At 48.4% G+C, this 26,497-nt stretch overlaps 1 protein-coding gene across 1 annotated transcript in view; it reads left to right on the top strand.

Moving 5' to 3' along the window:
* LOC135570286 (condensin complex subunit 3-like) overlaps positions 1-17,790 on the top strand; it is a 38,331-nt gene extending 20,541 nt beyond the window's left edge. The window contains exons 3-9 of the mRNA XM_065016401.1: positions 522-703; positions 5,359-5,521; positions 11,367-11,534; positions 14,086-14,206; positions 15,486-15,533; positions 15,625-15,694; positions 17,493-17,790. Of these exons, the coding sequence (XP_064872473.1) occupies positions 522-703; positions 5,359-5,521; positions 11,367-11,534; positions 14,086-14,206; positions 15,486-15,533; positions 15,625-15,694; positions 17,493-17,619 (879 nt within the window). The 3' untranslated portion in view covers positions 17,620-17,790. The remainder of the gene's footprint in view (positions 1-521; positions 704-5,358; positions 5,522-11,366; positions 11,535-14,085; positions 14,207-15,485; positions 15,534-15,624; positions 15,695-17,492) is intronic.
* The last annotated feature ends 8,707 nt before the right edge of the window (positions 17,791-26,497 follow it).

A 26,497-nucleotide genomic window follows, 5' to 3' on the forward strand; every position in this document is an offset into this window, starting at 1 on the left:
GTGTGTGTGTGTGTGTGTGTGTGTGTGTTTATGATTCTGTGTGTGTGTGTGTTCTGTGTGTGTGTTTTATGATTCTGTGTGTGTGTTTATGATTCTGTGTGTGTGTTTATGATTCGGTGTGTGTGATTCTGTGTGTGTGTTTATGATTCTGTGTGTGTGTTTATGATTCTGTGTGTGTGTTTATGATTCGGTGTGTGTGTGTGTGTGTGTGTGTGTTTATGATTCTGTGTGTGTGTGTGTGTGTTTATGATTCTGTGTGTGTGTTTATGATTCTGTGTGTGTGTTTATGATTCTGTGTGTGTGTGTGTGTGTGTGTTTATGATTCTGTGTGTGTGTTTATGATTCTGTGTGTGTGTTTATGATTCTGTGTGTGTGTGTGTGTGTGTGTGTTTATGATTCTGTGTGTGTGTGTGTGTTCTGTGAGTGTGTGTGTTTATGATTCTGTGTGTGTGTGTGTGTGTGTGTTTTATGATTCTGTGTGTGTGTGTTGTGTGTGTGTTTATGATTCTGTGTGTGTGCAGGTGTCTGAGCTGCGTACCGAGACAGCGGAGGGTCTGGCCAAACTGATGTATTCTGGACGGATCTCCAGTGCCAAGCTCCTCTCCCGATTGGTGTTGCTATGGTACAACCCCGTCACCGAGGACGACACCAGACTACGCCACTGCCTCGGAGTGTTCTTCCAGCTGTACGCCCGGGAGAGCAGGTACGACACACCCCTAGATACTCTGACCCCTAGATACTCTGACCCCTAGATACTCTGACCCCTAGATACTCTGGGGATATACTCTGACCCCTAGATACTCTGACCCCTAGATACTCTGGGGATATACTCTGACCCCTAGATACTCTGGGGATATACTCTGACCCCTAGATACTCTGACCCCTAGATACTCTGACCCCTAGATACTCTGGGGATATACTCTGACCCCTAGATACTCTGACCCCTAGATACTCTGACCCCTAGATACTCTGGGGATATACTCTGACCCCTAGATACTCTGACCCCTAGATACTCTGACCCCTAGATACTCTGACCCCTAGATACTCTGACCTCTAGATACTCTGACCCCTAGATACTCTGACCCCTAGATACTCTGACCCCTAGATACTCTGGGGATATACTCTGACCCCTAGATACTCTGACCCCTAGATACTCTGACCCCTAGATACTCTGACCCCTAGATACTCTGGGGATATACTCTGACCCCTAGATACTCTGACCCCTAGATATTCTGACCCCTGGATACTCTGACCCCTAGATACTCTGACCCCTAGATACTCTGACCCCTAGATACTCTGGGGATATACTCTGACCCCTAGATACTCTGGGGATATACTCTGACCCCTAGATACTCTGGGGATATACTCTGACCCCGAGATACTCTGACCCCGAGATACTCTGACCCCGAGATACTCTGACCCCTAGATACTCTGACCCCTAGATACTCTGGGGATATACTCTGACCCCTAGATACTCTGACCCCTAGATACTCTGGGGATATACTCTGACCCCTAGATACTCTGACCCCTAGATACTCTGACCCCTAGATACTCTGACCCCTAGATACTCTGACCCCTAGATACTCTGGGGATATACTCTGACCCCTAGATACTCTGACCCCTAGATACTCTGACCCCTAGATACTCTGACCCCTAGATACTCTGACCTCTAGATACTCTGGGGATATACTCTGACCCCTAGATACTCTGGGGATATACTCTGACCCCTAGATACTCTGACCCCTAGATACTCTGACCCCTAGATACACTGAGGATATACTCTGACCCCTAGATACTCTTAGATACTCTGACCCCTAGATACTCTGACCCCTAGATAATCTGTATATACAACACCAGTCAAACGTTTGGACAACTACTCATTCCAGCGTTTTAATTTGAAAAAACAACAACTATTTTCTACATTGTAGAATAATAGTGAAGACATCAAAACTATGAAATAACACATTATGGAGTCATGTAGAAACCAAAAAAGTGTTAAACAAATCAAAAATATATTTTAGATTCTTCAAAATAGCCACCCTTTGCCTTGATGAGAGCTTTGCACCCGCTTGGCATTCTCTCAACCAGCTTCACCTGGAATGCTTTTCCAACAGTCTTGAAGGAGTTCCCACATATGTTGAGCACTTGTTGGCTGTTTTTCCTTCACTCTGCGGTCCAACTCATCCCAAACCATCTCAATTGGGTTGAGATTGGGTGATTGTGGAGGCCAGGTCATCTGATGCAGCACTCCATCACTCTCATTGGTCAAATGGCCCTTACACAGCCTGGAGGTGTGTTGGGTCATTGTCCTGTTGAAAAACAGAGGACCAGAAGTCTGCCTTGAATTCTAAACAGCTAATTATATAATCACACCTCCTCCTCCATGCTTCGCGGTGGGAACCACACATGCTGAGGTCATCCGTTCACCTACTCTGTGTCTCAGAAACATCGCAGATTTGGGACTCATCAGACCAAAAGGCCAGATTTCCACCGGTCTAATGTCCATTGCTCGTGTTTCTTGGCCCAAGCAAGTCTCTTCTTCTTCTTATTGGTGTCCTTTAGTAGTGGTTTCTTTACAGAAATTCGACCATGAAGGCCTGATCCACACAGTCTCCTCTGAACAGTTGCTGTTGAGATGTGTCTGTTACCTAAAACTCTGTGAAGCATTTATTTGGGCTGCTATTTCTGAGGCTGGTAACTCTAATGAACTGATCCTCTGCAGCAGAGGTAACTCTGGGTCTTCCTTTCCTGTGGTGGTCCTCATGAGAGCCAGTTAACTCTAATGAACTCATCCTCTACAGCAGAGGTAACTCTGGGTCTTCCTGTGGTGGTCCTCATGAGAGCCAGTTAACTCTAATGAACTCATCCTCTGAGCAGAGGGAACTCTGGGTCTTCCTTTCCTGTGAGGCTGGTCCTCATCCTCTACAGCAGAGGGAACTCTGGGTCTTCCTTTCCAATCTGAGGCTGGTAACTCTAATGAACTGATCCTCTGAGCAGAGGGAACTCTGGGTCTTCATTTCCAATCTGAGGCAGGTAACTCTAATGAACTCATCCTCTACAGCAGAGGGAACTCTGGGTCTTCCTTTCCAATCTGAGGCTGGTAACTCTAATGAACTTGTCCTCTGAGCAGAGGTAACTCTGGGTCTTTCCTGTGGTGGTCCTCATGAGAGCCAGTTAACTCTAATGAACTCATCCTCTACAGCAGAGGTAACTCTAATGAACTCATCCTCTACAGCAGAGGTAACTCTAATGAACTCATCCTCTACAGCAGAGGTAACTCTAATGAACTCATCCTCTACAGCAGAGGGAACTCTGGGTCTTCCATTCCTGTGGCGGTCCTCATGAGAGCCAGGTTCACTCACAATGAACTTGATGGTTGTTGGGACTGAACTTCATGTTTGACTGACCTTCATGTCTTAAAGTAATGATGGACTGTCATTTCTCTTTACTTATTTGAGCTGTTCTTGCCATAATATGGACTTGGTCTTTCACCAAATAGGGCTATCTTCTGTATACCACCCCTACCTTGTTACAACACAACTGATTGGCTCAAACACATTAAGAAGGAAAGAAATTCCACAAATTAACTTAAGGAACACCTGTTAATTGAAATGCATTCCAGGTGACTACCTCATGAAGCTGGTTGAGAGAATACCAAGAATGTGCAAAGCTGTCAACAAGGCAAAGGTGGCTACGTTGAAGAATCTCAAATATAAAATATATTTTATATATAATATATAAATAAATAACTATATTATATATATTATATTTAGTTTAACACCGTTTTGGTTACTACATGATTCCATATTTACGTGTTCAGGGCCCACCAGCAGTGTGTTTACTGACTGTGTGTGTTCAGGGCCCACCAGGAGTGTGTTTACTGACTGTGTGTGTTCAGGGCCCACCAGGAGTGTGTTCAGGGCCCACCAGGAGTGTGTTTACTGACTGTGTGTGTTCAGGGCCCACCAGCAGTGTGTTTACTGACTGTGTGTGTTCAGGGCCCACCAGGAGTGTGTTCAGGGCCCACCAGGAGTGTGTTTACTGACTGTGTGTGTTCAAGACCCACCAGGAGTGTGTTTACTGACTGTGTGTGTGTTCAGGGCCCACCAGGAGTGTGTTTACTGACTGTGTGTGTGTTCAGGGCCCACCAGCAGTGTGTTTACTGACTGTGTGTTCAGGGCCCACCAGGAGTGTGTTTACTGACTGTGTGTTCAGGGCCCACCAGGAGTGTGTTTACTGACTGTGTGTGTTCAGGGCCCACCAGCAGTGTGTTTACTGACTGTGTGTGTTCAGGGCCCACCAGCAGTGTGTTTACTGACTGTGTGTGTTCAGGGCCCACCAGGAGTGTGTTTACTGACTGTGTGTTCAGGGCCCACCAGGAGTGTGTTCAGGGCCCACCAGGAGTGTGTTTACTGACTGTGTGTGTTCAGGGCCCACCAGCAGTGTGTTTACTGACTGTGTGTGTTCCAGGGTTCAGGGCCCACCAGGAGTGTGTTTACTGACTGTGTGTGTGTTCAAGACCCACCAGGAGTGTGTTTACTGACTGTGTGTGTTCAGGGCCCACCAGCAGTGTGTTTACTGACTGTGTTCAGGGCCCACCAGGAGTGTGTTTACTGACTGTGTGTTCAGGGCCCACCAGCAGTGTGTTTACTGACTGTGTGTGTTCAGGGCCCACCAGGAGTGTGTTTACTGACTGTGTGTTCAGGGCCCACCAGGAGTGTGTTTACTGACTGTGTGTGTTCAGGGCCCACCAGGAGTGTGTTTACTGACTGTGTGTGTGTGTGTGTGTTCAGGGCCCACCAGGAGTGTGTTTACTGACTGTGTGTGTTCAGGGCCCACCAGGAGTGTGTTTACTGACTGTGTGTGTGTGTTCAAGACCCACCAGCAGTGTGTTTACTGACTGTGTGTGTGTGTGTGTTCAGGGCCCACCAGCAGTGTGTTTACTGACTGTGTGTGTTCAGGGCCCACCAGGAGTGTGTTTACTGACTGTGTGTGTGTGTGTGTGTGTGTGTGTTCAGGGCCCACCAGGAGTGTGTTTACTGACTGTGTGTTCAGGGCCCACCAGGAGTGTGTTTACTGACTGTGTGTTCAGGGCCCACCAGGAGTGTGTTTACTGACTGTGTGTTCAGGGCCCACCAGGAGTGTGTTTACTGACTGTGTGTTCAGGGCCCACCAGGAGTGTGTTTACTGACTGTGTGTGTGTGTGTGTGTGTGTTCAGGGCCCACCAGGAGTGTGTTTACTGACTGTGTGTGTGTGTGTGTGTGTGTGTTCAGGGCCCACCAGGAGTGTGTTTATTGACTGTGTGTTCAGGGCCCACCAGGAGTGTGTTTACTGACTGTGTGTGTGTGTGTGTTCAGGGCCCACCAGGAGTGTGTGGAGGAGTGCTTCCTGCCCACCCTCCAGACCCTGCTGAATGCCCCGGCTACGTCTCCATTGGCCGAGGTGGACGTCACCAACGTAGCAGAGCTGCTGGTGGAGCTGACACGGCCCAGCTCTCTCATAAAGCCTGGAGACACACAGGTAATATTTAATATAACCTCTATATAATAGTGATGGGGGGGGTCCATAGATATACAGACCTCTAACACACAGGTAATATTTAATATAACCTCTATATAATAGTGATGGGGGGTCCATAGATATACAGACCTCTAACACACAGGTAATATTTAATATAACCTCTATATAATAGTGATGGGGGTCCATAGATATACAGACCTCTAACACACAGGTAATATTTAATATAACCTCTATATAATAGTGATGGGGGGTCCATAGATATACAGACCTCTAACACACAGGTAATATTTAATATAACCTCTATATAATAGTGATGGGGGGTCCATAGATATACAGACCTCTAACACACAGGTAATATTTAATATAACCTCTATATAATAGTGATGGGGGGGGGTCCATAGATATACAGACCTCTAACACACAGGTAATATTTAATATAACCTCTATATAATAGTGATGGGGGGGGGTCCATAGATATACAGACCTCTAACACACAGGTAATATTTAATATAACCTCTATATAATAGTGATGGGGGGGGGTCCATAGATATACAGACCTCTAACACACAGGTAATATTTAATATAACCTCTATATAATAGTGATGGGGGGGTCCATAGATATACAGACCTCTAACACACAGGTAATATTTAATATAACCTCTATATAATAGTGATGGGGGGGGGTCCATAGATATACAGACCTCTAACACACAGGTAATATTTAATATAACCTCTATATAATAGTGATGGGGGGGTCCATAGATATACAGACCTCTAACACACAGGTAATATTTAATATAACCTCTATATAATAGTGATGGGGGGGTCCATAGATATACAGACCTCTAACACACAGGTAATATTTAATATAACCTCTATATAATAGTGATGGGGGGGTCCATAGATATACAGACCTCTAACACACAGGTAATATTTAATATAACCTCTATATAATAGTGATGGGGGGTCCATAGATATACAGACCTCTAACACACAGGTAATATTTAATATAACCTCTATATAATAGTGATGGGGGGGGGTCCATAGATATACAGACCTCTAACACACAGGTAATATTTAATATAACCTCTATATAATAGTGATGGGGGGGTCCATAGATATACAGACCTCTAACACACAGGTAATATTTAATATAACCTCTATATAATAGTGATGGGGGGGTCCATAGATATACAGACCTCTAACACACAGGTAATATTTAATATAACCTCCTCTATATAATAGTGATGGGGGGTCCATAGATATACAGACCTCTAACACACAGGTAATATTTAATATAACCTCTATATAATAGTGATGGGGGGGGGGGTCCATAGATATACAGACCTCTAACACACAGGTAATATTTAATATAACCTCTATATAATAGTGATGGGGGGGGTCCATAGATATACAGACCTCTAACACACAGGTAATATTTAATATAACCTCTATATAATAGTGATGGGGGGGGGTCCATAGATATACAGACCTCTAACACACAGGTAATATTTAATATAACCTCTATATAATAGTGATGGGGGGTCCATAGATATACAGACCTCTAACACACAGGTAATATTTAATATAACCTCTATATAATAGTGATGGGGGTCCATAGATATACAGACCTCTAACACACAGGTAATATTTAATATAACCTCTATATAATAGTGATGGGGGGGGGTCCATAGATATACAGACCTCTAACACACAGGTAATATTTAATATAACCTCTATATAATAATAGTGATGGGGGTCCATAGATATACAGACCTCTAACACACAGGTAATATTTAATATAACCTCTATATAATAGTGATGGGGGGTCCATAGATATACAGACCTCTAACACACAGGTAATATTTAATATAACCTCTATATAATAGTGATGGGGGGGGGGGTCCATAGATATACAGACCTCTAACACACAGGTAATATTTAATATAACCTCTATATAATAGTGATGGGGGGTCCATAGATATACAGACCTCTAACACACAGGTAATATTTAATATAACCTCTATATAATAGTGATGGGGGGGGGATATACAGACCTCTAACACACAGGTAATATTTAATATAACCTCTATATAATAGTGATCCATAGATATACAGACCTCTAACACACAGGTAATATTTAATATAACCTCTATATAATAGTGATGGGGGTCCATAGATATACAGACCTCTAACACACAGGTAATATTTAATATAACCTCTATATAATAGTGATGGGGGGGGTCCATAGATATACAGACCTCTAACACACAGGTAATATTTAATATAACCTCTATATAATAGTGATGGGGGGGGGTCCATAGATATACAGACCTCTAACACACAGGTAATATTTAATATAACCTCTATATAATAGTGATGGGGGGGTCCATAGATATACAGACCTCTAACACACAGGTAATATTTAATATAACCTCTATATAATAGTGATGGGGGTCCATAGATATACAGACCTCTAACACACAGGTAATATTTAATATAACCTCTATATAATAGTGATGGGGGTCCATAGATATACAGACCTCTAACACACAGGTAATATTTAATATAACCTCTATATAATAGTGATGGGGGGGGGGTCCATAGATATACAGACCTCTAACACACAGGTAATATTTAATATAACCTCTATATAATAGTGATGGGGGGGGGTCCATAGATATACAGACCTCTAACACACAGGTAATATTTAATATAACCTCTATATAATAGTGATGGGGGGGGTCCATAGATATACAGACCTCTAACACACAGGTAATATTTAATATAACCTCTATATAATAGTGATGGGGGGTCCATAGATATACAGACCTCTAACACACAGGTAATATTTAATATAACCTCTATATAATAGTGATGGGGGGTCCATAGATATACAGACCTCTAACACACAGGTAATATTTAATATAACCTCTATATAATAGTGATGGGGGGGGATATACAGACCTCTAACACACAGGTCCATAGATATACAGACCTCTAACACACAGGTAATATTTAATATAACCTCTATATAATAGTGATGGGGGGTCCATAGATATACAGACCTCTAACACACAGGTAATATTTAATATAACCTCTATATAATGATGGGGGGTCCATAGATATACAGACCTCTAACACACAGGTAATATTTAATATAACCTCTATATAATAGTGATGGGGGGGTCCATAGATATACAGACCTCTAACACACAGGTAATATTTAATATAACCTCTATATAATAGTGATGGGGGGGGGTCCATAGATATACAGACCTCTAACACACAGGTAATATTTAATATAACCTCTATATAATAGTGATGGGGGGGTCCATAGATATACAGACCTCTAACACACAGGTAATATTTAATATAACCTCTATATAATAGTGATGGGGGGGGTCCATAGATATACAGACCTCTAACACACAGGTAATATTTAATATAACCTCTATATAATAGTGATGGGGGGGGTCCATAGATATACAGACCTCTAACACACAGGTAATATTTAATATAACCTCTATATAATAGTGATGGGGGGGTCCATAGATATACAGACCTCTAACACACAGGTAATATTTAATATAACCTCTATATAATAGTGATGGGGGGGTCCATAGATATACAGACCTCTAACACACAGGTAATATTTAATATAACCTCTATATAATAGTGATGGGGGGTCCATAGATATACAGACCTCTAACACACAGGTAATATTTAATATAACCTCTATATAATAGTGATGGGGGTCCATAGATATACAGACCTCTAACACACAGGTAATATTTAATATAACCTCTATATAATAGTGATGGGGGGGTCCATAGATATACAGACCTCTAACACACAGGTAATATTTAATATAACCTCTATATAATAGTGATGGGGGGGTCCATAGATATACAGACCTCTAACACACAGGTAATATTTAATATAACCTCTATATAATAGTGATGGGGGGTCCATAGATATACAGACCTCTAACACACAGGTAATATTTAATATAACCTCTATATAATAGTGATGGGGGGTCCATAGATATACAGACCTCTAACACACAGGTAATATTTAATATAACCTCTATATAATAGTGATGGGGGGGTCCATAGATATACAGACCTCTAACACACAGGTAATATTTAATATAACCTCTATATAATAGTGATGGGGGGGTCCATAGATATACAGACCTCTAACACACAGGTAATATTTAATATAACCTCTATATAATAGTGATGGGGGGGGTCCATAGATATACAGACCTCTAACACACAGGTAATATTTAATATAACCTCTATATAATAGTGATGGGGGGGTCCATAGATATACAGACCTCTAACACACAGGTAATATTTAATATAACCTCTATATAATAGTGATGGGGGGGTCCATAGATATACAGACCTCTAACACACAGGTAATATTTAATATAACCTCTATATAATAGTGATGGGGGGGGTCCATAGATATACAGACCTCTAACACACAGGTAATATTTAATATAACCTCTATATAATAGTGATGGGGGGTCCATAGATATACAGACCTCTAACACACAGGTAATATTTAATATAACCTCTATATAATAGTGATGGGGGGGGGGGTCCATAGATATACAGACCTCTAACACACAGGTAATATTTAATATAACCTCTATATAATAGTGATGGGGGGGGGTCCATAGATATACAGACCTCTAACACACAGGTAATATTTAATATAACCTCTATATAATAGTGATGGGGGGTCCATAGATATACAGACCTCTAACACACAGGTAATATTTAATATAACCTCTATATAATAGTGATGGGGGGGGGTCCATAGATATACAGACCTCTAACACACAGGTAATATTTAATATAACCTCTATATAATAGTGATGGGGGGTCCATAGATATACAGACCTCTAACACACAGGTAATATTTAATATAACCTCTATATAATAGTGATGGGGGGTCCATAGATATACAGACCTCTAACACACAGGTAATATTTAATATAACCTCTATATAATAGTGATGGGGGGGTCCATAGATATACAGACCTCTAACACACAGGTAATATTTAATATAACCTCTATATAATAGTGATGGGGGGGGGGGGTCCATAGATATACAGACCTCTAACACACAGGTAATATTTAATATAACCTCTATATAATAGTGATGGGGGGTCCATAGATATACAGACCTCTAACACACAGGTAATATTTAATATAACCTCTATATAATAGTGATGGGGGTCCATAGATATACAGACCTCTAACACACAGGTAATATTTAATATAACCTCTATATAATAGTGATGGGGGGGGTCCATAGATATACAGACCTCTAACACACAGGTAATATTTAATATAACCTCTATATAATAGTGATGGGGGGGTCCATAGATATACAGACCTCTAACACACAGGTAATATTTAATATAACCTCTATATAATAGTGATGGGGGGGTCCATAGATATACAGACCTCTAACACACAGGTAATATTTAATATAACCTCTATATAATAGTGATGGGGGGTCCATAGATATACAGACCTCTAACACACAGGTAATATTTAATATAACCTCTATATAATAGTGATGGGGGGGGGGGGGGGTCCATAGATATACAGACCTCTAACACACAGGTAATATTTAATATAACCTCTATATAATAGTGATGGGGGGGTCCATAGATATACAGACCTCTAACTAACTCTAATCACAATACACGGAGAATCACAATACATGAATTACTGGTCTAATCACTCTGTCTGAAGTGTGTTCTCTGGAGGCTAAACATGTGTGTGTGTGTGTGTGTGTGTGTGTGTGTGTGTGCGCTCAGGAGGTGTGTGTCCATGACCACCTGGCAGTGCGTGTGTGTGGTGAGATGCTGAAGGACCCGACAGCTCCTGAAGTCCGTCTCTTCGCCAAAGTCCTGAACAGTCTGGAGCTCAGTGCTGACGGCAACACAACTAGAGACCTGGTGACCCTGTTACAACAGGTTACACAGGTACAGTACTGACAACAACACCTGGTGACCCTGTTACAACACCTGGTGACCCTGTTACAACACCTGGTGACCCTGTTACAACACCTGGTGACCCTGTTACAACACAACACCTGGTGACCCTGTTACAACAGGTTACACAGGTGACAGTGTTGACAACACCACCTGGTGACCCTGTTACAACACCTGGTGACCCTGTTAGAACACCTGGTGACCCTGTTACAACAGGTTACACAGGTTACAGGTACTGACAACAACACCTGGTGGCCCTGTTACAACACCTGGTGACCCTGTTACAACAGGTTACACAGGTGACAGTACTGACCCTGTTACACCTGGTGACCCTGTTACAACACCTGGTGACCCTGTTACAACACCTGGTGACCCTGTTACAACACCTGGTGACCCTGTTACAACACAACACCTGGTGACCCTGTTACAACAGGTTACACAGGTACAGTACTGACAACACCACCTGGTGGCCCTGTTACAACACCTGGTGACCCTGTTAGAACACCTGGTGACCCTGTTACAACAGGTTACACAGGTACAGTACTGACAACAACACCTGGTGGCCCTGTTACGACACCTGGTGACCCTGTTACAACAGGTTACACAGGTACAGTACTGACAACAACACCCTGTTACAACAGGTTACACAGGTAGAGTACTGACAACAACACCTGGTGACCCTGTTACAACACCTGGTGACCCTGTTACAACACCTGGTGACCCTGTTACAACACCTGGTGACCCTGTTACAACACCTGGTGACCCTGTTACAACACCTGGTGACCCTGTTACAACAGGTTACACATGTACAGTACTGACAACACCTGGTGGCCCTGTTACAACACCTGGTGACCCTGTTACAACAAGTTACACAGGTACAGTACTGACAACAACACCTGGTGACCCTGTTACAACACCTGGTGACCCTGTTACAACACCTGGTGACCCTGTTACAACACCTGGTGACCCTGTTACACCACCTGGTGACCCTGTTACAACACCTGGTGACCCTGTTACAACACCTGGTGACCCTGTTACAACACCTGGTGACCCTGTTACAACACCTGGTGACCCTGTTACAACACCTGGTGACCCTGTTACAACACAACACCTGGTGACCCTGTTACAACACCTGGTGACCATGTTACAACACCTGGTGACCCTGTTACAACACCTGGTGACCCTGTTACAACAGGTTACACAGGTACAGTACTGACAACACCACCTGGTGACCCTGTTACACCACCTGGTGCCCCTGTTACAACACCTGGTGACCCTGTTACACCACCTGGTGACCCTGTTACAACAGGTTACACAGGTACAGTACTGACAACAACACCTGGTGACCCTGTTAGAACACCTGGTGACCCTGTTACAACACCTGGTGACCCTGTTACAACACCTGGTGACCCTGTTACAACACCTGGTGACCCTGTTACAACAGGTTACACAGGTACAGTACTGACAACACCACCTGGTGACCCTGTTACAACACCTGGTGACCCTGTTACAACACCTGGTGACCCTCTTACAACACCTGGTGACCCTGTTACACCACCTGGTGACCCTGTTACAACACCTGGTGACCCTGTTACAACACCTGGTGACCCTGTTACAACACCTGGTGACCCTGTTACAACACCTGGTGACCCTGTTACAACACCTGGTGACCCTGTTACAACAGGTTACACAGGTACAGTACTGACAACAACACCTGGTGGCCCTGTTACACCACCTGGTGACCCTGTTACACCACCTGGTGACCCTGTTACAACAGGTTACACAGGTACAGTACTGACAACAACAGGCCCCAACAACAGACCCTGTTACAACACCTGGTGACCCTGTTACAACACCTGGTGACCCTGTTACAACACCTGGTGACCCTGTTACAACACCTGGTGACCCTGTTACAACACCTGGTGACCCTGTTACAACACCTGGTGACCCTGTTACAACACCTGGTGACCCTGTTACAATACAACACCTGGTGACCCTGTTACAACACCTGGTGACCCTGTTACAATACAACACCTGGTGACCCTGTTACAACACCTGGTGACCCTGTTACAACACCTGGTGACCCTGTTACAACACCTGGTGGCCCTGTTACAACACCTGGTGGCCCTGTTACAACACCTGGTGGCCCTGTTACAACACCTGGTGGCCCTGTTACAACACCTGGTGGCCCTGTTACAACACCTGGTGGCCCTGTTACAACACAACACCTGGTGACCCTGTTACAACACAACACCTGGTGACCCTGTTACAACACAACACCTGGTGACCCTGTTACAACACAACACCTGGTGACCCTGTTACAACACAACACCTGGTGACCCTGTTACAACACAACACCTGGTGACCCTGTTACAACACAACACCTGGTGACCCTGTTACAACACAACACCTGGTGACCCTGTTACAACACAACACCTGGTGACCCTGTTACAACACAACACCTGGTGACCCTGTTACAACACCTGGTGACCCTGTTACAACACAACACCTGGTGACACCAAACTAACTCATGTCTGTGTAGGAGGTGAAGGATCGTATCGCTCTGCGTGCTGTGGAGAAGCTGATTGGACAACTGCAGGACTCCAACAACCAACCAGATCTCAGCACTACGACACTACAGCCTGTAGATGTCAACACTGAGGGTAAAGAGAGAGGAGACTACTACTGAGGGTATAGAAAGAGAGGAGACTACTACTGAGGGTAGAGAGAGAGGAGACTACTACTGAGGGTAGAGAGAGAGGAGACTACTACTGAGGGTATAGAAAGAGAGGAGACTACTACTGAGGGTAGAGAGAGAGGAGACTACTACTGAGGGTAGAGAGAGAGGAGACTACTACTGAGGGTATAGAAAGAGAGGAGACTACTACTGAGGGTAGAGAGAGAGGAGACTACTACTGAGGTTAGAGAGAGAGAGGAGACTACTACTGAGAGTAGAGAGAGAGGAGACTACTACTGAGGGTAGAGAGAGAGGAGACTACTACTGAGGGTAGAGAGAGAGGAGACTACCACTGAGAGTAGAGAGAGAGGAGACTACTACTGAGGGTAGAGAGAGAGGAGGCTACTACTGAGGGTAGAGAGAGAGGAGACTACTACTGAGGGTAGAGAGAGAGGAGACTACTACTGAGGGTAGAGAGAGGAGACTACTACTGAGGGTAGAGAGAGGAGACTACTACTGAGGGTAGAGAGAGAGGAGACTACTACTGAGGGTAGAGAGAGGAGACTACTACTGAGGGTAGAGAGAGGAGACTACTACTGAGGGTAGAGAGAGAGGAGACTACTACTGAGGGTAGAGAGAGAGGAGACTACTACTGAGGGTAGAGAGAGGAGACTACTACTGAGGGTAGAGAGAGAGGAGGCTACTACTGAGGGTAGAGAGAGGAGGCTACTACTGAGGGTAGAGAGAGGAGGCTACTACTGAGGGTAGTGAGAGAGGAGGCTACTACTGAGGGTAGAGAGAGGAGACTACTACTGAGGGTAGAGAGAGAGAGAGAGAGAGGAGACTACTACTGAGGGTAGAGAGAGGAGGCTACTACTGAGGGTAGAGAGAGAAGGCTACTACTGAGGGTAGAGAGAGAGGAGGCTACTACTGAGGGTAGAGAGAGAGGAGACTACTACTGAGGGTAGAGAGAGAGGAGACTACTACTGAGGGTAGAGAGAGAGGAGACTACTACTGAGGGTAGAGAGAGAGGAGGCTACTACTGAGGGTAGAGAGAGAGGAGGCTACTACTGAGGGTAGAGAGAGAGGAGACTACTACTGAGGGTAGAGAGAGAAGGCTACTACTGAGGGTAGAGAGAGAAAGCTACTACTGAGGGTAGAGAGAGAGGAGACTACTACTGAGGGTAGTGGGTCATGTTACTGTTAGACTGAATCAGATGACATGGAGAGAGAGAGGTGTAACTCCTAAGTCTTCATCTCTACAGAGGCTGCCAACCAGGACCTGGACCAGTCTGCCAAGAGGCCCAGGAGAGGTATTACCCCATCTTACACACCTCCTGCTAACCTCTGACACGGTTGAGCACCACTAACAGTTGATTGTGTGTGTGTGTGTGTGTGTTGTAGGTCAGAGGAAACCCTCCACAGTCAAAGGAGCCAAGAAGTCCAGCAGATCGGCAGAGTCCTCCGAGGAGAGGTGAGATGAGGGGAGGAGAAGTGGGAGGAGAGGGAGGAGAAGGGGGAGAGAGAGGGAGGAGAGGTGAGAGGAGGGGAGGAGAGGTGAGAGGAGGGGAGGAGAGGTGGGGAGGAGGGGGAGGAGAAGTGGGGAGGAGGGAAGGAGAGGTGAGAGGAGGGGAGGAGAAGGGGGAGGAGGGAAGGAGAGGTGAGAGGAGGGGAGGAGAAGTGGGGAGGAGGGGAGGAGAGGTGAGAGGAGGGGAGGAGAAGCTTAATCGTCCCTGAATGTTGAAATGGATCCGTTCTGTATATCACCTTTAATTTCTCCCTCCTTCTCCTCCTCTCGGTCTCCCTCCTCCTCCTTGTCTCCCTCCTCCTCCTCCTCCCTCTCCATCTCCCTCCTCCTCCTCTCTGTCCGTCTCCCTCATCCTCCTCTCTTTCCGTCTCCCTCCTCCTCCTCTCTTCCGTCTCCTCCTCCTCCTCTCTGTCCGTCTCCCTCCCTCCTCCTCTCTTTCCGTCTCCCTCCCCTCCTCCTCTCTTTCCGTCTCCCTCCTCCTCCTCTCTGTCCGTCTCCCTCCTCCTCCTCTTTTCCGTCTCCCTCCCCCTCCTCCTCTCTTCCGTCTCCCTCCCCTCCTCCTCTCTTCCGTCTCCTCCTCCTCCTCTTTGTCTCCCTCCCCTCCTCCTCTCTTTCCGTCTCCCTCCTCCTCCTCTGTCCGTCTCCCTCCTCCTCCTCCTCTCTGTCCGTCTCCCCTCCTCCTCCTCCTCTCTGTCCGTCTCCCTCCTCCTCTCTGTCCGTCTCCCTCCTCCTCCTCCTGTCCGTCTCCCTCCTCCTCTCTGTCCGTCTCCCTCCTCCTCTCTGTCCGTCTCCTCCTCCTCCTCTCTGTCCGTCTCCTCCTCCTCCTCCTCCGTCCGTCTCCTCCTCCTCCTCTCCATCTGTCTCCCTCCTCCTCCTCTCCGTCTCCCTCCTCTCCGTCCCCTCCTCTCCGTCCCCCTCCTCCTCTCTCTCGCCTCTCCTCCTCCTCCTCTCCGTCTCCCTCCTCCTCCTCTCCCATCTGTCTCCCTGTCCCTCCTCCTCTCCATCTGTCTCCCTGTCCCTCCTCCTCTCCATCTGTCTCCCTCCCCTCCTCTCCCTCCTCTCCATCTGTCTCCCTCCCCCTCCTCCTCTCCTCCTCTCCATCTGTCTCCCTCCCCTCCTCCTCTCCATCTGTCTCCCTCCCCTCCCTCCCCCTCCCTCCCTCCATCTGTCTCCCTGCCCCCTCCTCCTCTCCCTCCTCTCCATCTGTCTCCCTCCCCTCCTCCTCTCCCTCCTCTCCATCTGTCTCCCTCCTCCTCCTCTCCGTCTCCCTCCTATTCGTCTCCCTCCTCTCTGTCCGTCTCCCTCCTCCTCCTCTCCGTCTCCCTCCTCCTCCCCTCCTCTCCATCGGTCTCCCCTGCCCCTCATCCTCTCCATCTCTCCTCCCCTCCCTCTCCATCCTCCTCCCTCCATCTGTCTCCCTGCCCCCCCCTCCTCATCTGTCTCCCTGCCCCTCCCCCTCCTCCTCCCATCTGTCTCCCTGCCCCTCCTCCTCTCCATCTGTCTCCCTGCCCCTCCTCCTCCCTCTCCCATCTGTCTCCCTCCCCTCCTCCTCTCCATCCTCTCCATCTGTCTCCCTGCCCCTCCTCCTCTCCATCTGTCTCCCTCCCCCTCCTCCTCTCCCTCCTCTCCATCTGTCTCCCTCCCCTCCTCCTCTCCATCCTCTCCATCTGTCTCCCTGCCCCTCCTCCTCTCCCTCCTCTCCATCTGTCTCCCTCCCCCTCTTCCTCTCCTTCTCCCTCCATAGTGATGGGGAGAATGTTCCAGACTCGGTGCCGGTACCCCGTTCATCCCGCCGGGCCAAGACGGCAGCTTTGGACAAAACCAGACTGGACCTCAGTGCCCTCATCAACCAGGAGGCCAACGCCTCGTAGAGTCCCACGTCAGATAGGGTAGAGAGGTCAGAGGTCAGGATGCCGAGTGGAATCAGTAATGTATCAGAGTAGTGGACATGTAGATCAACAGGTTTAGAGACAGAAGGAATTCCTATCATCAACCTGAATGAAAAATGTGATTTTATTGGATTAAATAAACTTTTAAACTTCCTCCTTCCTGTTGTGTCTCTCTGCTGTAATTCTCCCTTTGTTATTGAGGTCTTTATTCCTCCAGGTAGTCCCATTGAGCTCTGTATCCCTCCAGGAAGTCCCATTGAGGTCTGTCTCCTCCAGGAAGTCCTCTTTCCCCTCCAGGAAGTCCCATTGAGGTCTGTATTCCTCCAGGAAGTCCCATTGAGCTCTGTCTCCCTCCAGGAAGTCCCATTGAGCTGTCTCCTCCAGTCTCTGTCTCCAGGAAGTCCCATTGAGGTCTGTATTCCTCCAGGAAGTCCCATTGAGCTCTGTATCCCTCCAGGAAGTCCCATTGAGGTCTGTCTCCCTCCAGGAAGTCCCATTGAGGTCTGTCTCCCTCCAGGAAGTCCCATTGAGGTCTGTCTCCCTCTGTTATTGAGCTCTGTCTCCCTCCAGGAAGTCCCATTGAGCTCTTTCTCCCTCCAGGAAGTCCCATTGAGCTCTGTATCCCTCCAGGAAGTCCCATTGAGGTCTGTCTCCTCCAGGAAGTCCCATTGAGCTCTGTCCCCCCAGGAAGTCCCATTGAGCTCTGTCCCCCTCCAGGAAGTCCCATTGAGCTCTGTATCCCCCTCCAGGTAGTCCCATTGAGCTCTGTATCCCTCCAGGAAGTCCCATTGAGCTCTGTATCCCTCCAGGAAGTCCCATTGAGCTCTGTATTCCTCCAGGAAGTCCCATTGAGCTCTGTATCCCTCCAGGAGTCCCATTGAGCTCTGTATCCCTCCAGGTAGTCCCATTGAGCTCTGTATCCCTCCAGGAAGTCCCATTGAGCTCTGATCCCTCTGTCCCATATCCCTCCAGGAAGTCCCATTGAGGTCTGTCTCCCTCCAGGAAGTCCCATTGATCTCTGTATTCCTCCAGGAAGTCCCATTGATCTCTGTCTCCCTCCAGGAAGTCCCATTGATCTCTGTATTCCTCCAGGAAGTCCCATTGAGGTCTGTATTCCTGGATCTCGTCACAGTATCTCTGTTCATTCATTATCATGCTGAAACATGAGGTGATGGCGATGGGTGAACGGCACCACAATGGGCCTTCAGTTGAAACCGGGATTCATCCGTGAAGAGCTCACTTCTCCAGCGAGGCTGGAGTGTGAAACACTGAAATCGGTTACGACGCCAAACTGTCGTCAGGTCAAGACCCTGGTGAGGACGACGAGCATGCAGATGAGTTTCCCTGAGAGAAATTCGATTTCATCATCAGGTCTCTGGTCTCAGACCAACCCCAGTTTCATCAGCTGTCCAGGTGGCTGGTCTCAGACAAACCCCCAGTTTCATCAGCTGTCTGGGTGGCTGGTCTCAGACAAACCCCCAGTTTCATCAGCTGTCTGGGTGGCTGGTCTCAGACAAACCCCCAGTTTCATCAGCTGTCTGGGTGGCTGGTCTCAGACAAACCCCCAGTTTCATCAGCTGTCCGGGTGGCTGGTCTCAGACCAACCCACAGTTTTATCAGCTGTCTGGGTGGCTGGTCTCAGACGATCCCACAGTTTCATCAGCTGTCCAGGTAGCTGGTCTCAGACGATCCCACAGTTTCATCAGCTGTCCAGGTAGCTGGTCTCAGACAAACCCAGTTTCATCAGCTGTCCAGGTGGCTGGTCTCAGACAAACCCAGTTTCATCAGCTGTCCAGGTGGCTCGGTCTCAGTTTCACGGTTGGCGTGGTTACACAAAATCGGCAGAGGCGACTAGATGGCAGAGCTAGAGTTACATGAAATGTCTCTGGCAACAGCCCTGGTTGAACATTCCTGCAGTCAGCCCAGTTTCTCCCTCAACGTGAGATATCTGTGGCACAAGGTGCACCTGTGTAATGATCACGCTGTTTTAATCAGCTTCTTCCCCGTTTGTCAAGTGGATGGAGGATCAAAAGCAGAAACCCAACGGGGATGGAAACACATTGTTGCACAAAACAGAAATAAGCTTAATCGAAAATATATGCAAATAAAGGATCTGTTTGTTTCTATATACATTTTGGGAAAAAAATTCTCAAACCTGTTTTCGTCTTTGTCATTATTGGGGTATTGTGATTGTGATGTCATTATTGGGGTATTGTGATGTCATTATTGGGGTATTGTGGCGTCATTATGGGGGTATTGTGATGTCATTATGGGGTATTGTGACGTCATTATGGGGTATTGTGACGTCATTATGGGGTATTGTGATGTCATTATTGGGGTATTGTGACGTCATTATGGGGTATTGTGATGTCATTATGGGGTATTGTGATGTCATTATGGGGTATTGTGACGTCATTATGGGGTATTGTGATGTCATTATGGGGTATTGTGACGTCATTATGGGGGTATTGTGACGTCATTATTGGGGTATTGTGATAAAAAATCATTTCCATTGAGGGATGATAAAGGGACCTACTTTATTTTATTTTACCTTTATTTAACCAGGCAAGTCAGTTAAGAACAAATTCTTATTTTCAATGACGGCCTACCGGGGACAGTGGGGTTAACTGCCTGTTCAGGGGCAGAACGACAGATTTGTACCTTGTCAGCTCGGGGATTTGAACTTGCAACCTTTCGGGTGGGGTGTACAGGGTTAATAACCTCTGGGGGGGGGTAGTGGGGTGTACAGGGTTAATAACCTCTGGGGGGTAGTGGGGATGTACAGGGTTAATAACCTCGGGGGGTAGTGGGGTGTACAGGGTTAATAACCTCTGGGGGGTACAGGGTTAATAACCCTGGGGGTAGGGGGTACAGGGTTAATAACCTCTGGGGGGGTACAGGGTTAATAACCTCTGGGAGGGGTAGTGGGGGTACAGGGTTAATAACCCTGGGGGAGGTATGGGGTGTACAGGGTTAATAACCTCTGGGGGGAGGGGGTACAGGGTTAATAACCTCTGGGGGGTAGGGGGGTACAGGGTTAATAACCTCTGGGGGGTAGTGGGGGTACAGGGTTAATAACCTCTGGGGGTAGTGGGTGTACAGGGTTAATAACCTCTGGGGGTAGTGGGGTGTACAGGGTTAATAACCTCTGGGGGTAGTGGGGTGTACAGGGTTAATAACCTCTGGGGGGTAGGGGGTACAGGGTTAATAACCTCTGGGGGGTAGTGGGGTGTACAGGGTTAATAACCTCTGGGGGGTAGTGGGGTGTACAGGGTTAATAACCTCTGGGGGTAGTGGGGTGTACAGGGTTAATAACCTCTGGGGGGGGTAGGGGTACAGGGTTAATAACCTCTGGGGGAGTGGGGTACAGGGTTAATAACCTCTGGGGGGTAGTGGGGTGTACAGGGTTAATAACCTCTGGGGGGTAGTGGGGTGTACAGGGTTAATAACCTCTGGGGGGTAGTGGGGTGTACAGGGTTAATAACCTCTGGGGGTAGTGGGGGTACAGGGTTAATAACCTCTGGGGGTAGTGGGGGTACAGGGTTAATAACCTCTGGGGGTAGTGGGGTGTACAGGGTTAATAACCTCTGGGGGGTAGTGGGGTGTACAGGGTTAATAACCTCTGGGGGTAGTGGGGGTACAGGGTTAATAACCTCTGGGGGTAGTGGGGTGTACAGGCTTAATAACCTCTGGGGGTAGTGGGGTGTACAGGGTTAATAACCTCTGGGGGGGGTACAGGGTTAATAACCTCTGGGGGGTAGTGGGGGGTACAGGGTTAATAACCTCTGGGGGGTAGTGGGGTACAGGGTTAATAACCTCTGGGGGGAGGGGGTACAGGGTTAATAACCTCTGGGGGGTAGTGGGGTGTACAGGGTTAATAACCTCTGGGGGGTAGGGGTGTACAGGGTTAATAACCTCTGGGGGGTAGTGGGGTGTACAGGGTTAATAACCTCTGGGGGGTAGTGGGGTACAGGGTTAATAACCTCTGGGGGGTAGTGGGGTGTACAGGGTTAATAACCTCTGGGGGTAGTGGGGTGTACAGGGTTAATAACCTCTGGGGGGAGGGGGGTACAGGGTTAATAACCTCTGGGGGGAGTGGGGTACAGGGTTAATAACCTCTGGGGGTAGTGGGGTGTACAGGGTTAATAACCTCTGGGGGGTAGTGGGGTGTACAGGGTTAATAACCTCTGGGGGGTAGTGGGGGTGGGTAATAACCTCTGGGGGGTAGGGGTACAGGGTTAATAACCTCTGGGGGAGGGGGGTACAGGGTTAATAACCTCTGGGGGGAGGTGGGTACAGGGTTAATAACCTCTGGGGGGTAGTGGGGGGTACAGGGTTAATAACCTCTGGGGGTAGTGGGGTGTACAGGGTTAATAACCTCTGGGGGTAGGGGGTACAGGGTTAATAACCTCTGGGGGGTAGTGGGGGGCACAGGGTTAATAACCTCTGGGGGGTAGGGGGTGTACAGGGTTAATAACCTCTGGGGGGTAGGGGTGTACAGGGTTAATAACCTCTGGGGGTAGGGTACAGGGTTAATAACCTCTGGGGGGGGTACAGGGTTAATAACCTCTGGGGGTAGTGGGGTACAGGGTTAATAACCTCTGGGGGGAGGGGGTACAGGGTTAATAACCTCTGGGGGGGTAGTGGGGTGTACAGGGTTAATAACCTCTGGGGGTAGTGGGGGGTACAGGGTTAATAACCTCTGGGGGTAGTGGGTGTACAGGGTTAATAACCTCTGGGGGTAGTGGGGTGTACAGGGTTAATAACCTCTGGGGGGTAGTGGGGTGTACAGGGTTAATAACCTCTGGGGGGTAGGGGGTGTACAGGGTTAATAACCTCTGGGGGGTAGTGGGGTGTACAGGGTTAATAACCTCTGGGGGGTAGTGGGGTACAGGGTTAATAACCTCTGGGGGGTAGTGGGGTGTACAGGGTTAATAACCTCTGGGGGGTAGTGGGGTGTACAGGGTTAATAACCTCTGGGGGGTAGTGGGGTGTACAGGGTTAATAACCTCTGGGGGAGGGGGTACAGGGTTAATAACCTCTGGGGGTAGTGGGGTACAGGGTTAATAACCTCTGGGGTGGTAGTGGGGGTGCAGGGTTAATAACCTCTGGGGGGTAGTGGGGGGTACAGGGTTAATAACCTCTGGGGGTACAGGGTTAATAACCTCTGGGGGTGGGGGTACAGGGTTAATAACCTCTGGGGGGTAGTGGGGTGTACAGGGTTAATAACCTCTGGGGGTAGTGGGGTGTACAGGGTTAATAACCTCTGGGGGGGTAGGGTTAAGGGTTAATAACCTCTGGGGGTGGGGGGTGTACAGAGTTAATAACCTCTGGGGGGTAGTGGGGTGTACAGGGTTAATAACCTCTGGGGGGTAGTGGTGTGTACAGGGTTAATAACCTCTGGGGGTGGGGGTGTACAGGGTTAATAACCTCTGGGGGGGTAGTGGGGTACAGGGTTAATAACCTCTGGGGGAGGGGGTACAGGGTTAATAACCTCTGGGGGTAGTGGGGTGTACAGGGTTAATAACCTCTGGGGGTAGTGGGGGTACAGGGTTAATAACCTCTGGGGGGGGGGTAGTGGGGTGTACAGGGTTAATAACCTCTGGGGGGAGGGGGTACAGGGTTAATAACCTCTGGGGGGAGGGGGTACAGGGTTAATAACCTCTGGGGGTAGTAGGGTACAGGGTTAATAACCTCTGGGGGGTAGTGGGGTGTACAGGGTTAATAACCTCTGGGGGGTAGTGGGGTGTACAGGGTTAATAACCTCTGGGGGGTAGTGGGGTGTACAGGGTTAATAACCTCTGGGGGGTGGGGGTAGGGTTAATAACCTCTGGGGGGTAGTGGGGTGTACAGGGTTAATAACCTCTGGGGGGAGGGGGTAGGGTTAATAACCTCTGGGGGGAGGGGGTACAGGGTTAATAACCTCTGGGGGGTAGTGGGGTGTACAGGGTTAATAACCTCTGGGGGGTAGTGGGGTGTACAGGGTTAATAACCTCTGGGGGTAGTGGGGTGTACAGGGTTAATAACCTCTGGGGGGTAGGGGGTACAGGGTTAATAACCTCTGGGGGGTAGTGGGGTGTACAGGGTTAATAACCTCTGGGGGGGGTACAGGGTTAATAACCTCTGGGGGTAGTGGGGGTACAGGGTTAATAACCTCTGGGGGGTAGTGGGTGTACAGGGTTAATAACCTCTGGGGGGGGTAGTGGGGTGTACAGGGTTAATAACCTCTGGGGGGTAGTGGGGGTACAGGGTTAATAACCTCTGGGGGTAGTGGGGGTACAGGGTTAATAACCTCTGGGGGGTAGTGGGTGTACAGGGTTAATAACCTCTGGGGGGTAGTGGGGTGTACAGGGTTAATAACCTCTGGGGGGTAGGGGGTGTACAGGGTTAATAACCTCTGGGGGGTAGTGGGGTGTACAGGGTTAATAACCTCTGGGGGGTACAGGGTTAATAACCTCTGGGGGTAGTGGGGGGTACAGGGTTAATAACCTCTGGGGGTAGTGGGGGTACAGGGTTAATAACCTCTGGGGGGTAGTGGGGTGTACAGGGTTAATAACCTCTGGGGGTAGTGGGGTGTACAGGGTTAATAACCTCTGGGGGGTAGTGGGGTGTACAGGGTTAATAACCTCTGGGGGGTAGTGGGGTGTACAGGGTTAATAACCTCTGGGGGGTAGGGGTACAGGGTTAATAACCTCTGGGGGGTAGTGGGTGTACAGGGTTAATAACCTCTGGGGGGTGGGGTGTACAGGGTTAATAACCTCTGGGGGTAGTGGGGTGTACAGGGTTAATAACCTCTGGGGGTACAGGGTTAATAACCCTGGGGGGTGTACAGGGTTAATAACCTCTGGGGGGTAGTGGGGTGTACAGGGTTAATAACCTCTGGGGGGGGTAGTGGGGTGTAGGGTTAATAACCTCTGGGGGGTAGGGGGGTACAGGGTTAATAACCTCTGGGGGTAGTGGGGTGTACAGGGTTAATAACCTCTGGGGGGGGTAGTGGGGTACAGGGTTAATAACCTCTGGGGGTAGTGGGTGTACAGGGTTAATAACCTCTGGGGGTAGTGGGGGGGGGGGGTACAGGGTTAATAACCTCTGGGGGTAGGGGGTACAGGGTTAATAACCTCTGGGGGGTAGTGGGTGTACAGGGTTAATAACCTCTGGGGGGTAGTGGGGTGTACAGGGTTAATAACCTCTGGGGGTAGTGGGGGTACAGGGTTAATAACCTCTGGGGGGTAGTGGGGTGTACAGGGTTAATAACCTCTGGGGGTAGGGGGGGTAGGGTTAATAACCTCTGGGGGTAGTGGGGTGTACAGGGTTAATAACCTCTGGGGGGGGGTGGTACAGGGTTAATAACCTCTGGGGGGTAGTGGGGGTACAGGGTTAATAACCTCTGGGGGTAGTGGGGGTACAGGGTTAATAACCTCTGGGGGTAGGGGGGTACAGGGTTAATAACCTCTGGGGGGTACAGGGTTAATAACCTCTGGGGGTAGTGGGGTGTACAGGGTTAATAACCTCTGGGGGAGTGGGGTGTACAGGGTTAATAACCTCTGGGGGGTAGGGGGTACAGGGTTAATAACCTCTGGGGGTAGTGGGGTGTACAGGGTTAATAACCTCTGGGGGGTGTACAGAGTTAATAACCTCTGGGGGGTAGTGGGGTGTACAGGGTTAATAACCTCTGGGGGTAGTGGTGTGTACAGGGTTAATAACCTCTGGGGGGTAGTGGGGTGTACAGGGTTAATAACCTCTGGGGGGGTAGGGGGTGTACAGGGTTAATAACCTCTGGGGGTAGTGGGGTGTACAGGGTTAATAACCTCTGGGGGGTAGGTTAATAACCTCTGGGGGTAGTGGGGGTACAGGGTTAATAACCTCTGGGGGTAGTGGGGTACAGGGTTAATAACCTCTGGGGGGTAGTGGGTGTACAGGGTTAATAACCTCTGGGGGAGGGGGTACAGGTTAATAACCTCTGGGGGTAGTGGGGTGTACAGGGTTAATAACCTCTGGGGGTAGTGGGGGTACAGGGTTAATAACCTCTGGGGGGTAGTGGGTGTACAGGGTTAATAACCTCTGGGGGGTAGTGGGGTACAGGGTTAATAACCTCTGGGGGGTAGTGGGGTGTACAGGGTTAATAACCTCTGGGGGGTGGGGTGTACAGGGTTAATAACCTCTGGGGGTAGTGGGGTGTACAGGGTTAATAACCTCTGGGGGTAGTGGGGCAGGGTTAATAACCTCTGGGGGTAGTGGGGTGTACAGGGTTAATAACCTCTGGGGGAGGGGGTACAGGGTTAATAACCCTGGGGGAGTGTACAGGGTTAATAACCTCTGGGGGGTAGGGGGTACAGGGTTAATAACCTCTGGGGGGTAGTGGGGTGTACAGGGTTAATAACCCTCTGGGGGGGGGTAGTGGGGTGTACAGGGTTAATAACCTCTGGGGGGTAGTGGGGGTACAGGGTTAATAACCTCTGGGGGGTAGTGGGTGTACAGGGTTAATAACCTCTGGGGTTGTGTACAGAGTTAATAACCTCTGGGGGGTAGTGGGGTGTACAGGGTTAATAACCTCTGGGGGTAGTGGTGTACAGGGTTAATAACCTCTGGGGGTAGTGGGTGTACAGGGTTAATAACCTCTGGGGGGTAGTGGGGTGTACAGGGTTAATAACCTCTGGGGGGTAGTGGGGTACAGGGTTAATAACCTCTGGGGGTAGTGGGGTGTACAGGGTTAATAACCTCTGGGGGGTAGTGGGGTGTACAGGGTTAATAACCTCTGGGGGGGTAGTGGGGTGTACAGGTTAATAACCTCTGGGGGTAGTGGGGTGTACAGGGTTAATAACCTCTGGGGGTACAGGGTTAATAACCTCTGGGGGTAGTG

This window comes from Oncorhynchus nerka, unplaced genomic scaffold, assembly GCF_034236695.1.
Source record: "Oncorhynchus nerka isolate Pitt River unplaced genomic scaffold, Oner_Uvic_2.0 unplaced_scaffold_1004, whole genome shotgun sequence".
Lineage (NCBI taxonomy): Eukaryota > Metazoa > Chordata > Actinopteri > Salmoniformes > Salmonidae > Oncorhynchus > Oncorhynchus nerka.